Source organism: Asterias amurensis, chromosome 12 (genome assembly GCF_032118995.1).
Source record: "Asterias amurensis chromosome 12, ASM3211899v1".
NCBI lineage: Eukaryota > Metazoa > Echinodermata > Asteroidea > Forcipulatida > Asteriidae > Asterias > Asterias amurensis.
The window spans coordinates 6,536,057-6,549,741 of record NC_092659.1 but is presented as its reverse complement, the minus strand read 5'-3'; the positions used below and the strand labels follow the sequence as shown (position 1 = coordinate 6,549,741).

The 13,685-nt window shown below is 38.2% G+C and overlaps 2 protein-coding genes across 2 annotated transcripts; one reads left to right on the top strand and one right to left on the bottom strand.

Annotated features, from left to right (window-relative positions):
- Positions 1-6: 6 nt before the first annotated feature.
- LOC139945439 (dynein regulatory complex protein 9-like) lies at positions 7-10,074 on the bottom strand. Its single transcript, XM_071942788.1, has 9 exons — positions 9,839-10,074; positions 7,277-7,429; positions 6,260-6,510; positions 5,264-5,392; positions 4,335-4,578; positions 3,671-3,745; positions 3,055-3,186; positions 2,315-2,416; positions 7-1,512 (listed from the first exon to the last, which is right to left on the bottom strand). The coding sequence occupies exons 2-9, from the start codon at positions 7,400-7,402 to the stop codon at positions 1,381-1,383; spliced, it is 1,191 nt and encodes a 396-aa protein (XP_071798889.1). The 5' UTR covers positions 7,403-7,429; positions 9,839-10,074; the 3' UTR covers positions 7-1,380.
- Positions 10,075-10,283: 209 nt separating this feature from the next.
- LOC139944916 (large ribosomal subunit protein eL33-like) lies at positions 10,284-13,684 on the top strand. Its single transcript, XM_071942093.1, has 5 exons — positions 10,284-10,355; positions 11,344-11,378; positions 11,762-11,914; positions 12,729-12,876; positions 13,569-13,684. Exons 2-5 carry the CDS (start codon positions 11,362-11,364, stop codon positions 13,590-13,592), a joined length of 342 nt encoding a protein of 113 aa, XP_071798194.1. The 5' UTR covers positions 10,284-10,355; positions 11,344-11,361; the 3' UTR covers positions 13,593-13,684.
- The last annotated feature ends 1 nt before the right edge of the window (position 13,685 follows it).

The following is a 13,685-nucleotide window of genomic DNA, read 5'->3' as shown; positions in this document are numbered from 1 at the left end:
TCAAAATGTTATAACAGTAATGTTTATTGAATCATTAATTAACTGTAAAATGTAACAATTAACAAAAATGGTGAATTCAGTTTTATGCTTCAAATGTAGCAAGTTCATATTGTGGTGGACGGATACTTTAAGTTTTAAATTATTGAAAATACAAATATCATGTTTAATTTATTATAATAATTTTTATATGTAAAAACAAACTTCCACAGGACGGCTCAAACTTGGACGGTTAGAAGTTTAACAGATATCTTTGCATTAACAAAATGCTATGACATATGGTGTATGGCAGTACAAAATATAAATCTGTGGCTGGTTATTAATTATAAAGTCGTTGTCCAATTCTTTTCCAATTTTCAGGAAGACCCCAACATCTGCAAAAGTTAAAAAGTAATTTTCTTGTTTCCCACAAACTTTAATTTTTGAAATTAGTGGCACAAACAAATTACTTTCCTTTTTTAGAAGCATTAATAAATATATCTCCTTTAGAAATATTCCTTCATAAAGATTTTCATTTTATTGATACAATTTTAAAAACCTCAACAAAGTGTGTTGATTGGTGATTAAATATTGTGTTAACAAGACCAGGTCGGAATTTAAAAAAAAGGGAAGATGTGTAAACAAATGGACGGTTGGATTCCACATGGCATATTTTCACAAATTTAACAATGTGTTTAGTTTACTAGTGTCTTATTTACTCTGAATGGCATTTATCCCTAGCCATCTCCCGATATTTGGTATGGCCCAAAAATGGGTAGTGTTTAAATTATCTTGGGACTCAAATTTGTGGGAAAATAGCTTGGAATTTTTACGGAACCAGAATTTGTTGCGGAAGACCAGTTTCAAAATGAGAAAAGACATGAAAAGGCCAGAATCAAAGGGTCATCATAGTTATTACAAACTTTTGTTGTTTGTTTGTTTGTTTGTTTGTTTGTTTTGTTTTGTTTTGAAGAGAAAATTATTAGTCTAAATTCTTTTATGGGTAAGTAGACTTTGATACTCAACAAAATTAAAGGACATTTATCGGAGTGAAATTTAACATTGGAGCATCTTAAAAAAGAAAGTACTGAAGTAAGCAACATAAGATTGATGGACTTGTCCAGTCCGGACTTTACTGGCTCTAAAATCACTGGCTCCAGGCATGTGGTCCAGTTTAAATTCGAGCTCCTTAATTGACCTAACACATTTTTTCCCACATTAAAAATCACTAAACTGTCCCTGTGTCGATTTAGAATTTATGCACACCAATATTAAGTTAAACAACTAGTGAAATAATGAGGAAAATGTACCCCTACTTCAGTTTAAAACACCACCCTTCCTTTTCTTTTCAATATTTACAGGTATTTACTTATAATTTGGAAAGCTGAAAAGTGTACATTGAATTTACTTCTTCTTCTTTCCCTTTCCCTTTTTCTTGCCAGAGCCCTTCTTTCCTTTCTTGCCCTTCTTCTTCTTCTTCTTGCTGTACGGTCCGATCTGCTTCCTCACCATGATGCCACGCCACCAAGATTGTAACTGGAACAAAAGAAATGACAAGGTTGATTGTTAGATAGGAATTCGTTTTTTCTGCTCATAAACGTCTGTAACTGTCAGAGGTGAGAGTCACTGCTGACAAAAAAGGTCCGAAACAAGCAGCAAAATTTGAAAGTATGCTTAAAGACAGTTATTACTCAAAATATTTATTAGCATAAAACCTGACTTGGTAACGAGTAACGGGGAGAGGTTGATAGTATAAAACTTTGTGAGAAACGGCTCCCCCTGAAGTGACGTAGTTTTCGAGAAAGAAGTAGTTTTCCACGAATTTGATTTTGAGACCTCATAATTAGATTTTGAGGTCTTGAAATTAAGCATCATCTGAAAGCACACAACTTTGTGTGAAAAGGGTGTTTTTTCTTTTATTATAATCTCGCAACTTCGACTACCAATTGAGCTAAAACTTTTACAGGTTTGTTAATTTATGCATATGTTGAGATACACCAAGTGAGAAGACTGATCTTTGACAATTACCAATAGTGACCATTTCTTTGAATGATGGAATTTGTGTTACAGAACAAGATCAAAAAGCAGAATTTGGCACATCAAAAAAAGAAGAAAAAAATTGTGGCAAGGCTGACATATTTTGTTTTCTGAATTCAGATAAAAGTCCGAAATTTTTCATCCCTGAATTCTGGGTAGATTTGTTGTATCACCACCTAAATAACAGTGGCATAGCTAAACATTTTCTCCAGGGGCATTGGGGATGCAAAACTTTCCAAGATAAATCGACCAAGTGTCTACAACAAAATCCAATAACGGTTTTGAAAGATTCCTGTCTTACCTTGACGGTAGACTTGAGTTCCTCAAGTTCCTGATCCTGTAGTCTTCTGATTTTCTCTTTCTCAATTCTGTCTTCCACCACAACCTGCTCGTAGTCAGTATACTGCCAAGAGAAAAAAAAAACATCCAATCAAACATAAAGTATGTAAAGTCATAATAATAAGGGTTGTTATAAAGCAAAGTTTCGGAAATGATCATTGCTCTACACAAACGCATTGTTACCCAGAGGCCATATTCAGAAAGAGTTAAGGTTGGTCTAAACTGTGTATCAATCTGAATTGCTAGGAAAAAATGTGATGTCGCAACGCTGCATTATGAGATATCTCATCTTAAAATGAGTGTAAGTGCCTTGTGAAATAGACCACTGGGCTAAAAAGAGCTAATATTAACCTTGAGATGTGTATCACTCATAATGGCTAAGCGAAGTATGATTTCACAATGCAAACCACTATGGTGATGTAAAACTAACAGGCCAAGAGAGGTTGCGAAATACTTCAGCCGCAGCAGCCATGATAACTTAACATGGTTGCTAAAAAGTCCAGTGAGAACTGAACCACTCTGCGCTGTAAAACTACCGTGGCCACGCTGTAAAACACTATGCAACTGTGGCAGAATATAAGTCCAGGTAGGAGCGCCTGGTAGAACTACACCAAAGCCAGTCACAGTAACTTTCCGCGTAACAGCGGAAGAATATTTCAATGGGAACACGGCTGAAGTCAAAACACTTTCCAGGGGCATTACCTTTTTGGTTAGATCCTGAAGCTTGGCGAGGTCACTGGCCTTGGATGCCTTCAACACCTCCAGCTGGTGCGTCTTTTCTTCAACGTCTGTGTCGTACTTCTCCATCCAGTAGTCGACTTTTTCTTCCAGCTCCTAAAAACAGAAAAGAAAAAGTGTGATGTGAAAGTATCAACACAAAAGGCAATGAAAAGAATCTGCATTACGAATCACTTTAAAGATCGCAACTTTATAGTCAAGTTTGGTTGTATACGACTATATACGACTTACACAACTTATACAACTTGGTTGTATACGACTTATCAAAGAATTTACAAATTGATTTATAAGTCTCAAGCAAATTTATAACTTTAATCTGGTCACTGTGGTCCAGGGATTAGACAGCACGACTTCAATCACAAGGTTGTGGGTCCAAATCCTACCAAGCTAACCACTGTAGAATAAGTGTTGTCGTCTAGTTACTTAATCACAATTTCTTGATTTGTGCAATTCATAATCAAAGACATTAAACCTATGTTTGTTTGAAACAGATTGGCTGTTGCATGCCAGCCTGTTTTTTTAATTTCCCATAGTGGGAGTTTGCCTAGTTCCCTTGACAGGAAGTAAATCTTGTACTTACTGCTTGGTGTGCCTTGAGGTATTGCTCTATTTCCTGATTCACACGAATCTCCTCGTCAATTTTCTTCTTGATGAGCTGTTATTAACAAGACGAAAAAATGTGAAAATGTGATGAAATGTTTTGCTCTTTTGAGTTTCCAGAGGAGATGTCAATAAATGCAAAATTACATATTTCGTACAAAAGCGTGTGGGATAAAATCCCAGTCATGACACTTGTGTCATTGAGCAAGAATGCTTGAATAAAATTGCTTTTATTCACCCAGGTGTATAAATAAGTACCTGCGAGGGTAAAGGTTGATACTTTGTATGAAAAAGCCTTTGGAGCACCATGGATGTCCAGGGCTGTATACTCCTAAGGGAGCTGAGAAAGATTACAGGGGTGGATTTCACAAAGAGCTAAGACTAGTCTTATCTCGAGTTACAATGTAAGACGAGTTACTCGTCCTAACTTAGGACTAGCCGTATGTTTTTCATACCTCGTAGGATTATTCCTAAGTAAGGGCTAGTCCTAACTCTTTGTGAAATAGACCCCTGGAATGTTATTGTCCCAGGGCATGATTGCAAAGCCCGTTATTGTCAGCGCAAACGAATCAATTAGAGCCAGCATTAATCAAGGGACCAGGGGCTCCAACGAAATAAATGTATGACCGAAAATTCAAGCTCACCTCGATCTCATCCCTGAGCTGCTTCTCGCTCAGCGTACATCTCTTCTGGACCTGACTGACGGCCACCTCGGCATCCTTCTGGACGTACTTGCCCTCCATGCTGGTCTTGGCTTTCATCTCTTGGAGCTGGTCCTTCAAGTGAGCAATCATCTCGTTCCTCTGTTGGATCTCTTCTTCGAGCTCCACCTTGACGTTCTGGATTTGACGCTGAAGGCTCTTGATCCTCTTGCGCCCCTCTTCCTCCCTGGATTAAACAAAAGTACATTGCCATGGATTAACTGATGCACTCATTCTTAAAGGCACTGGACACTATTGGTTAATACTCAAAATAACTGTTAGCAAAAAAATAAAATAAAATTGAATTCAATTTGAGACCTCAGCTGAGGTCTTGAATTCAAGCCATCTGAAAGCACACAACTTGTACGACAAGGGTGTTTTTTCTTCCAATATTCTCTCGCAACTTCAACGACCAATTGAGTTCAAATTTTCACAGATTTGTTATTTAGTGCATAAAAATATGTTGAGATACACCAACTCGTCTTTGACAATTACCAAAGGTGTCCAGTGCCTTTAACTGATGCACTTATTACTTAATAAATGGAGAGTTTTGTGGTTTCTCCACAAACCTCACTTTGGATTGCATTTCTTCACCATGTAAAGTAAATTTTACTCACTCTCTCATTTATACTAACTTTTAGGATTTTGTAAGTTTGGGGTTTTTGGATGGATAAAAAAAACACAAAAAAAACCTGACATGGTTGCTGTGGCTGCCAGGAAGTTTGAGGCCTGCTCGAGACCTTTCATGAGTTTCTTGCTTCATCCTTACAATCACTGCGGTCCAGTGCTAACTTACAAACCTGTTTGAGATTTTGAAATTCTGGAATGATATTTTGATGCAATGTTCAAAGAAGCATTATAAAGAGCCTTACTTGAGGATTGTGTTCTGTAGTTCAGCTTTCTGATCCTGCTCGGCAGTCACTGAGTGAATGAGACTCATGAATGTCTTCTCGCTGGTGATCTCATCCATGGCTTCTGACAAGACATCTTGAAGAAATTGCCTGCAAGCAAATGGGAGAACTCATTCATGAAGTATACAGATGAAAAATACAAACAAACACTTTACAAAAAAGGGATCTAATAATAATAACACAGGCCTAAAATTTTCTTTTGCTCCGAGTCTTGGTCTTGAGAGGTCTTTGAAAGGGCTAGGACATTTTCATTTTGCAAAGGGCACTTCCATGTAAGTCTATTGGACACTTTTGAAGGGGCACCGAGGCCAAGACCAGGGGGCTCTTTGGACTCTGTGTGATTCCAGGCCTAAGAATCTCAATGGAAATATTTTTAAAAGTGAGGTGCTGCATTTGTCCGGAGAGAAAGGACCACAGAAGGAGTTAGAACATCCCAGCATCAAATGAACAATGATCACCGATGCCAGCACCAGTGATTTAACGGCAATGGTTGCTTTTTGTTTGCAATACTTACAGTTATTCAAAGTATGCTCCACTTTCTAAACAAATTCTGAAAGGAACAATCGTCAAGTATAGGAACAAATTTCTCTGTTGGTCACAGCTGGCTATCGATCAGAGATGGTTCATTGTTTACTAAAAATCCTGCCGATTTAAAACAACTTCTTTCTGAATGTAGAAATCCATGGAAAATTGTTTTTATGATACATTTAAATCCATGGTTACTCATGGGTTAACAGCAGCAAAATTATTATCACCCAGACTGCCGGTTACCATGGCCAGCAAATCGGCGGCAACGATAATTATACACGAAGGCAAACAGCCCATGGAAGAGCAACGGGTGATCACAATGCATTTTCTAAGGGACAAGCTTGAGGTGATGGTCTGTGGGTTTTTCAATCTAACTCCTTCCATGGTCCTTTCTCTATGATTGGTCGGTGCTGTTGTGAAATACCTCACCTGTCATACTGCAACTTCCCCAGGTTGTCTGACGTCAAGGGACTCTGTTTCAAACTCTTTGTAAACGTCTGCGCTGCGTGTCTTATCCCTCCGACCACACTCCCGATCTCGTGATCAGTCTCTTTCAGGCGGTTTGCGTCCCCCCTACGACCCCCGGCTCTCAACTCTGTCCTCTTTGAGATCAGCCCCTCGTACTTGGATTCTAGCTGCTTTTGGCTGTCGATGATCTTGCCGATTTCATCTCCAACAATCTGCCCGAAGAAACAAATCATGTCAAGTTTAAGATTTAAGGTTTTTGAATCATTTGAATTGTGAGACCGCTTTATGTAATAGGGTTCACAAGGTGCTTCAGAAAATTTAGCAGCCTATAACAGGAACACAGGAGCAAACCCCTTCTCTTAGCATTACGTGTACCTGGGTTATACACAGCACAAGGGATCTTTTGTCCTAACGAAAGACAAAGCAAACAGGTTTAGAGGTTTTTGCTTAAAAAAAATTGTCAAGACCGGGTCTCAAACCCATGTTCTGCTGATCAGAAACACCAGAGCGTGAGTTTGGTGTTCTTAACCACTTGGCTACGTTTCGATGACTTGCGTTCATGTTTTTATGTTAAAGCTGAAATATTTGAATAAAGAAAACACTAGGGAAACTGAGGAGGGGTTGAACTAATGACCTTATGGCTACAATAACTGACCTATCTAGCCCTATGTTGGCTGTCTCTCTATTTTGTGAATATCTTGGTTTGGGAGTAAAAGTCAAAGCCTTATTGCTTTTAACTGCCGTGTAGCCAGGGTTCACACCCAAGTTACGATACATCATGGGAAGCACAGCCAAGGGATTGACAAGAGCAGGATTAGAACAAACGACCTCCGGATTAACGTACTTCGTACTAGAATTATTGGGCTTTCAGGTTGGATCAGGGGTACCTTCTCTGCATTTTACAACAAAAAAACGACTTAAAACAAAATTGGAACAATCAGTAGAACCTTTAACAAAATTTACTCCAGTAGTACATACCTCATTGGCATCTGCTCTTCCTTCGTAGGTTTGTGGCATTATCTTCCCTAGGACAGCTAGCTGGTCCACGGTGTCTTCCAACACCGTGGTGATGTACAGCGAATCCAGCTCCATTAATTCGGACATGATGGCAGCAAAATCACTTCCCTGATACTAAAGATGAAACAATGGCAAGTAGGAGAACAAGAGAAGCCTTATCGTTAATGCTGAAAATTCACAAGACTTAAAGACATCCCTATGTTTTGACACCCTTGTTCCAAAACCTTGTGTACTTTTCTAACCCAATAAACCCTAACCCTAGTTTATATAAAAGCATTAAGGTTTTTAGAACATGGGGGTGACGGAAAATAGAGCAGAAACCGTTTTAAGTTTATGATAACTAAGGAGCCTACTTAATTATTATCTGAAGAAATATCCATCCTAAAGGTTAAAATCTCCAGGCGATATGAAATGACATGTCAATAGCAAAGCCTTTCCACTAAAGTTAAGCCCCAGGGGATTAAGATATTGCACCATTATTATTACTGGTTTATTGTAAAAAACATCTGCTTGTCGCAGTCCAGAGACAAACAAACAAACAAACAAACAAACAAACAAACAAACAAACAAACAAACAACCAACCAAACAAACAAACAAACAAACAAACAAACAAACAAACAAACAAACAAACAAACAAACAAACAAACAATCAAACAAACAAACAATCAAACAAACAAACAAACAAACAAACAAACAAACAAACAAACAAACAAACAAACAAACAAACAAACAAACACGCAAACACTCAACCAGACAAACAAACACATAAAAAACACACTAACAAAAACCAAACACACACACGCAAAAAGGAAAAAAACTGGGAATAAAATCGATGGTAAAAATATGAGGCCTGCCAAAGTGTGTTACATGTTCAAAATACTGGTGAGGTAGGGAATGGGGCTAGACCTGTATCGGTTGGTTCTGCACCTAATACTAGACAAAGAGTCGGAATTCCTAAGGTTGTTATTCCTTGCAGGAGGCAGCCACTCTCTATGCTTGCTTGAGGACAGGAGCGAATTACCAAAGTTCAAAGAGAGCTGTTCAAGTCTTTCAGTGAGGGGCGGAATGTTAAGCACCACACAAATATCAGCATAAGGTTTAAATTTACAAAAATCCCAAGTAAGTATGATACGGAATGCCTTTCGTTGCATTTTCTCGAGGCACTCTCTTTGGACTTTGGTAAGACCACAAAACCAGGCAGGTGAGGCGTATTCAAGAGTTGGTCAAACATATTGCAAATACACTGTTCTCAAGTCATTAACAGGAATGTTACATCGTTTAAGTTGACGTAAGAAGTAAAGTTTTTTGTTGAAGGCTTTACACATGTAATCAACCTGAGTATCCCATTTAAGGTTTTCTTGTATATGAATGCCCAGAAGCTTAACACAGTTCGTTTGATTGATGACGTTATTACCAATTTGAAAAATGGGCTTAGCAGGTTGGCGTCTTTGGAAGCAAGAAATCATGACTTGACATTTTTGGGGGTTGAGTCGCATGTGATTTTTTAATGACCAGGAATGCAAACAATCAAGCTGCTGTTGCATTAGACTTGTTTGGTCATTATTACGATATGTTTGAGCCAACGACATATCATCTACGTATTTGTAGTGGGAAACCTCAGGAGTGCCAGAAACAAAGTCATTTATCATTGCTAAAAAAGCCACCGGCCCTAGTTTAGTACCCTGGGGGACCCCAGCATTGGTTGGTTCCCAGCTGGAAATACTACCATCATATCGAACAGCTTGACTTCTGTTTGTTAAAAAACTACATACCCATGGAATAATTGAAGTACGAACGCCAAGGTGATTAAAACCATTGAGGTGATTAAAACAAAACACTATTGGGATGAATAAAACTTGTTCATTGTCTTTCTTTATTGTGATCATTGTCACTTTCATTTTTGGTTGTTTTATTCAGCTACATTAATCATTGCATGGAACTCTTGGCATTGTCCCTTCTTTGGACGAAAGGCTCCAGCTACGAAGTGCAACTTGGGACAATCACTTCATCTGTGACACCCCTGGCGGGCCTAATTTCATGGCTTTGCTTACTGCCAAAACCGGCCAGATTCTGTGCTTGCGATCACCATTCTCCGCTTACTTGCAAGCACTGATTTTCTGCGCTAGCTGTGTAAGTTTTTTTTTCTCCTGTAGAGTGTAGTAAGTGTATAAATGCTACTTTTGTAATTTTAAATAATAAGTGTAAACAAAGTAAATTTAACTATGAACTATTATGAACTTGGAGTACGCACGCGCACAAGCCAAAAATTCCCTGCTAATCTGCTTCCGCAAGCGCTGATTTCTATGCTTACCGCATATATAGGCCTAGTTCTGCACTTATTTTATGAACATTCTCAGGCTCTGCTTACTGTGGTACGGAAAGCACCAAATTTCTGCACTGGCGGGGTAAGCGGGAGCCATACAATTGTTTGATGAGCTGTTAATTTTAAATTAAAAAGTTAAAAAACATAAAATTAAAAAACATAAAAACAACAAAAGGAAATAAGGTTTAAAAAAACTTACCGAATTTTTAATTTTAGAAAAAAACTAGACAGTAAAAACACACATTCTCGTTGAAGTGTAGTCTGCTGGAGACAATTTAAATAAATGCACAAATTCTCTAACGAAAACCCGAAACAAATTCTACATTTTTTACGGAAGAATATTAATGCACCAAAGATGAATGTGTACTGTGTAGTTAACCGTTGCTCACTCCATGTCATTTGTTTCACACACACGAAACTGTTTACAATGTGGTTTCCAAAGTTTCACTGCAAGTTCTGCCAAAGGCTCTTTCGCAAAACATAACTTAAATTATTTTAAAACAAAATTTATATAAAAAATGGTTCAACTTAAATATAAGACAGTATTCAATTGTAACAAAAAACAATTATTTTAAAGAATAAAATAATATTTTTGATTATAAACACATTATTTTAAAAGGTACTTCAGAAAATAGTAGTTGTCATTATTGGAGAAAATAATTACAGCAAATCCAACAAACAACCTTTCCAATTTCGGCCATTGAAGTCCAACGAAGGTGCGAATAAATTATATTTTGTAGAGGGAAATTATTAGATTTGTAGGACGTTTTAGATAAAAATTTCATAAGTAATTTATTTATGGGTAGTTTACCTAAATGGTTGAAGAACGTTTAGTCAGTGATGGCTTAGAAATAACGGAGATTAGTGTGATGTAAATCGTTGGAATAATCGTGTGTATACGACTCGGTCTAAACACCGACGAGACACACACACAGTCATGTGGATGTGACTGACGAGTTTTGTGGATGTTGACAATATTTCTGTAGACCGATGGAAATTGTGTATGTTGTAGTTGAAAGCTGGTCTAAATAGGCTGCAAATGATAATGTGTATAATTTGAAAATTTTACATCCATCGTTTGCAGAAAAACAATTAAATTAAAAAATACACGCATGAATGAAAATCATCATCATGTCGTCAGGCTTCTTTTCCTAATTTTGACACTGCTGCTGCACACTCTCTCTGCAGTGAAGTCTTCTTCATTTTCAAGTCTTCTTCATTTTCAACTTCATGAAGTTCAGCGGGTCATTTTTTTATAAATAAAAGAGAGATAAACCTCGCTGTAAATTCATGAATCATGCGGGCAATATGATTGTCGCAATATGATTGTCGTGAGTTGCGTTTGCTGACGCCGGGGATGGCACTGCAGCTTTTTGCATATCAGTTTTGTTCAGACAGTGAGTGAGGAACTCGGGCCACCACGCCGCGGGGGTCTAAAATAATTTACGGATAACTTTCCGTATGGCGCCACCACCTTTTCACTCATTTTTACAAAAAGGGATATCCCATTGAGGTAAATTAGATAGGGGGGCCTACTGTTTTAACTTTTATTTCATAACAAAATCAAATGAAAAAGTGGTGGCGCCATACGGAAACTTTTCCGTTGTTCATTGTAGAGAAATGTTGCGTTGATTCATTAACATCGTAATCTCAATCTCAACCTTTGTGATCTCTGTAAAAACATATTTTCTTTATTTTATTCAGGGACTAGAGGCTGTCAACATGGTTGCAACAACCAGGTAAAAAATAACAAATTACAGCTAGTGGCTAGTGAATCAAATGAGAAGGTTCATCCAAATCACAGTTTCTACAATTTTGAAAATGAAAGTTACATTTACAATTTGACCTTCAAATAAATAATTATAATATTTTTTTTACAAATCAACAAGTTGTCTTGCCCAACAGTAGGGGGTGTGAAATGGTATCATCTGTTTGACTTCCCATTTTTTTTCCCCTTCTGAAATCTTGCCGGGAACAGATTTAACAAAGAGCTACAATTTACCTAAAATGCAAATAAATCGTAGTTGCTAAGCTGCTAAGTGTGATATCTTCGTACCCTGTGATATAGAGTTCCAAAGTAATAATAAGATTTTGAATCCATTATCTCTTGATTCCTTTGTAGACTATACGTGAGAGCGGTGTTCACAGGCTACAAGCGTGGTCTCCGCAACCAGCATGAAAACACTGCCCTGCTGAGAATCGAGGGCGTGGAGAACCGCAAAGATGCGGACTGGTACCTGGGCAAATGGTGCGCCTACGTCTACAAGGCCAAGAAGTGAGTCAGGGTACCGCTAGTTAGGGAAATGAAATGATTTAGTGAAAGTGCAAAAATCACTAAAGACAGGGTTTGTGGTAACACCATGTGAATATCTCTTTTTTGAGTAGTGTTGTTTCTGAAAAGAGCATACTGATCGAACATTGGGTTGTTAACCATGTTTTTTTCTTCAGAATCAACACTAATTTCTGTTGGAAACGTCAAGGCCACACCAGCTCTTCTCAAAACTATTTTATACATGGTTGTATCCGCATGAACGTCGGCACATTGAAACTGTAAATGCCTAGTCAACAAGTACGAAAAAAAGTTGTAGGCTATCAAGCCTTGCTGGCTGAACTGAGGTTCTTGAAATAACCAATGGCACCCACAGCGATTGCCGTGGTGCCCTCTGCAACGTTCCAATACAAAGTTACATCTTTCCCCACAATTGATGTGCTCTTTCTAAAAATCAAAGTTCAAGGCCTGCTGTCGATTTAACTAAAGTCTTCCTAACTAATTAATCTTAAAAATTGGGACGAGTTAAGTTCCGTATCGATTAGCGTTTGGATGCATTGAACCCATCCTAAGTTGTGAGTTACTCATCCTTACGAGCAGGGCATACTGTTGGAAACATCAAGACAAAACCGGCTAATCTCAGAACTGTCACTTCTCTCGAATACGAGTTACTCATCGTAACTCAAGATAGGATTAATCCAATATTGCGTTTCGTGAAACCGGCTGCAGGAATTATATTTCTCATGAGAGATCATCTATGTGCGAGGGGTCTTTCACTTTATGTATTATTAACCTTAGCTTGAATTATTCATCTTCACAGCAAGAAGAGGCCAGCTGGCTACACAAAGGCCACCAAGACACGAATCATCTGGGGCAAGGTCGCCCGACCCCACGGGAAGAGCGGTGCCGTCAGGGCCAAGTTCAAGGCCAACCTTCCCCCTCAGGCTATGGGCAAGAGAATCAGAGTGGTAAGTGCAACATGTGTGACGCTAAATAAATAAAAATCCAACAGCAGGGCCAACATGTTTAAAAAATCCGTCGATAATAAAATTTTACCGAAACAACTGCTATAGCTGTCCCAGGGACCAATTTTATAAAGTTGCTTAATGGTGAGCAAATTTTCGTGCTTACTACAGCAATTTTTTTAAAATCTTAAGCGTAAGCGTACTTCAAAGGTTAGCAAGAAAAATAGGCGGCCAGTTTGATCGTCACCATTAACGGTCCTGGAAGAAACTGGTTTTATGCTTGATGAAGAATCATCTAGAAAGCTAACTGCTTGTCCAAGGTGTGGTATAGGGGTGCTCGTGTTGTGTGGTCGTGAAAGTGCAGTATTTACAAGGTAGCCAAGCAGGGCTTTAATTTTGGATCTTAACTCTGCAAAATTGCAGGGGTATGCAACCCAAAATTTTGACTGGATCATAATTTATTTTACAAGGCCAGAATCAAAATGAGTTGAGCAGGCATGAAGACCTATCTCCTGCGACAAACAGGACTTGTGTGGTTGTGAGTTTATTGGATTGGTGTTTAAGTCACTGACCTTGGGCCCCGAGGTCCATTGTTTATTTCAAGCCCTGCTGAGTATACTAGGAAGCAAGACACTTTGCGTATATTTTTCTTGGTGAATAATGTTTCTCCTTTTGTTTCACTTTCTTACTTTCAGATGATGTACCCATCTCGCGTCTGAAGATGTTTGCCAACATTAGGACAAGCCTAGAGTAAAGGACATTATGGTTGTTAATAAATAAATGCAAGGACAAAAGTAGAAAATCAAAACAAT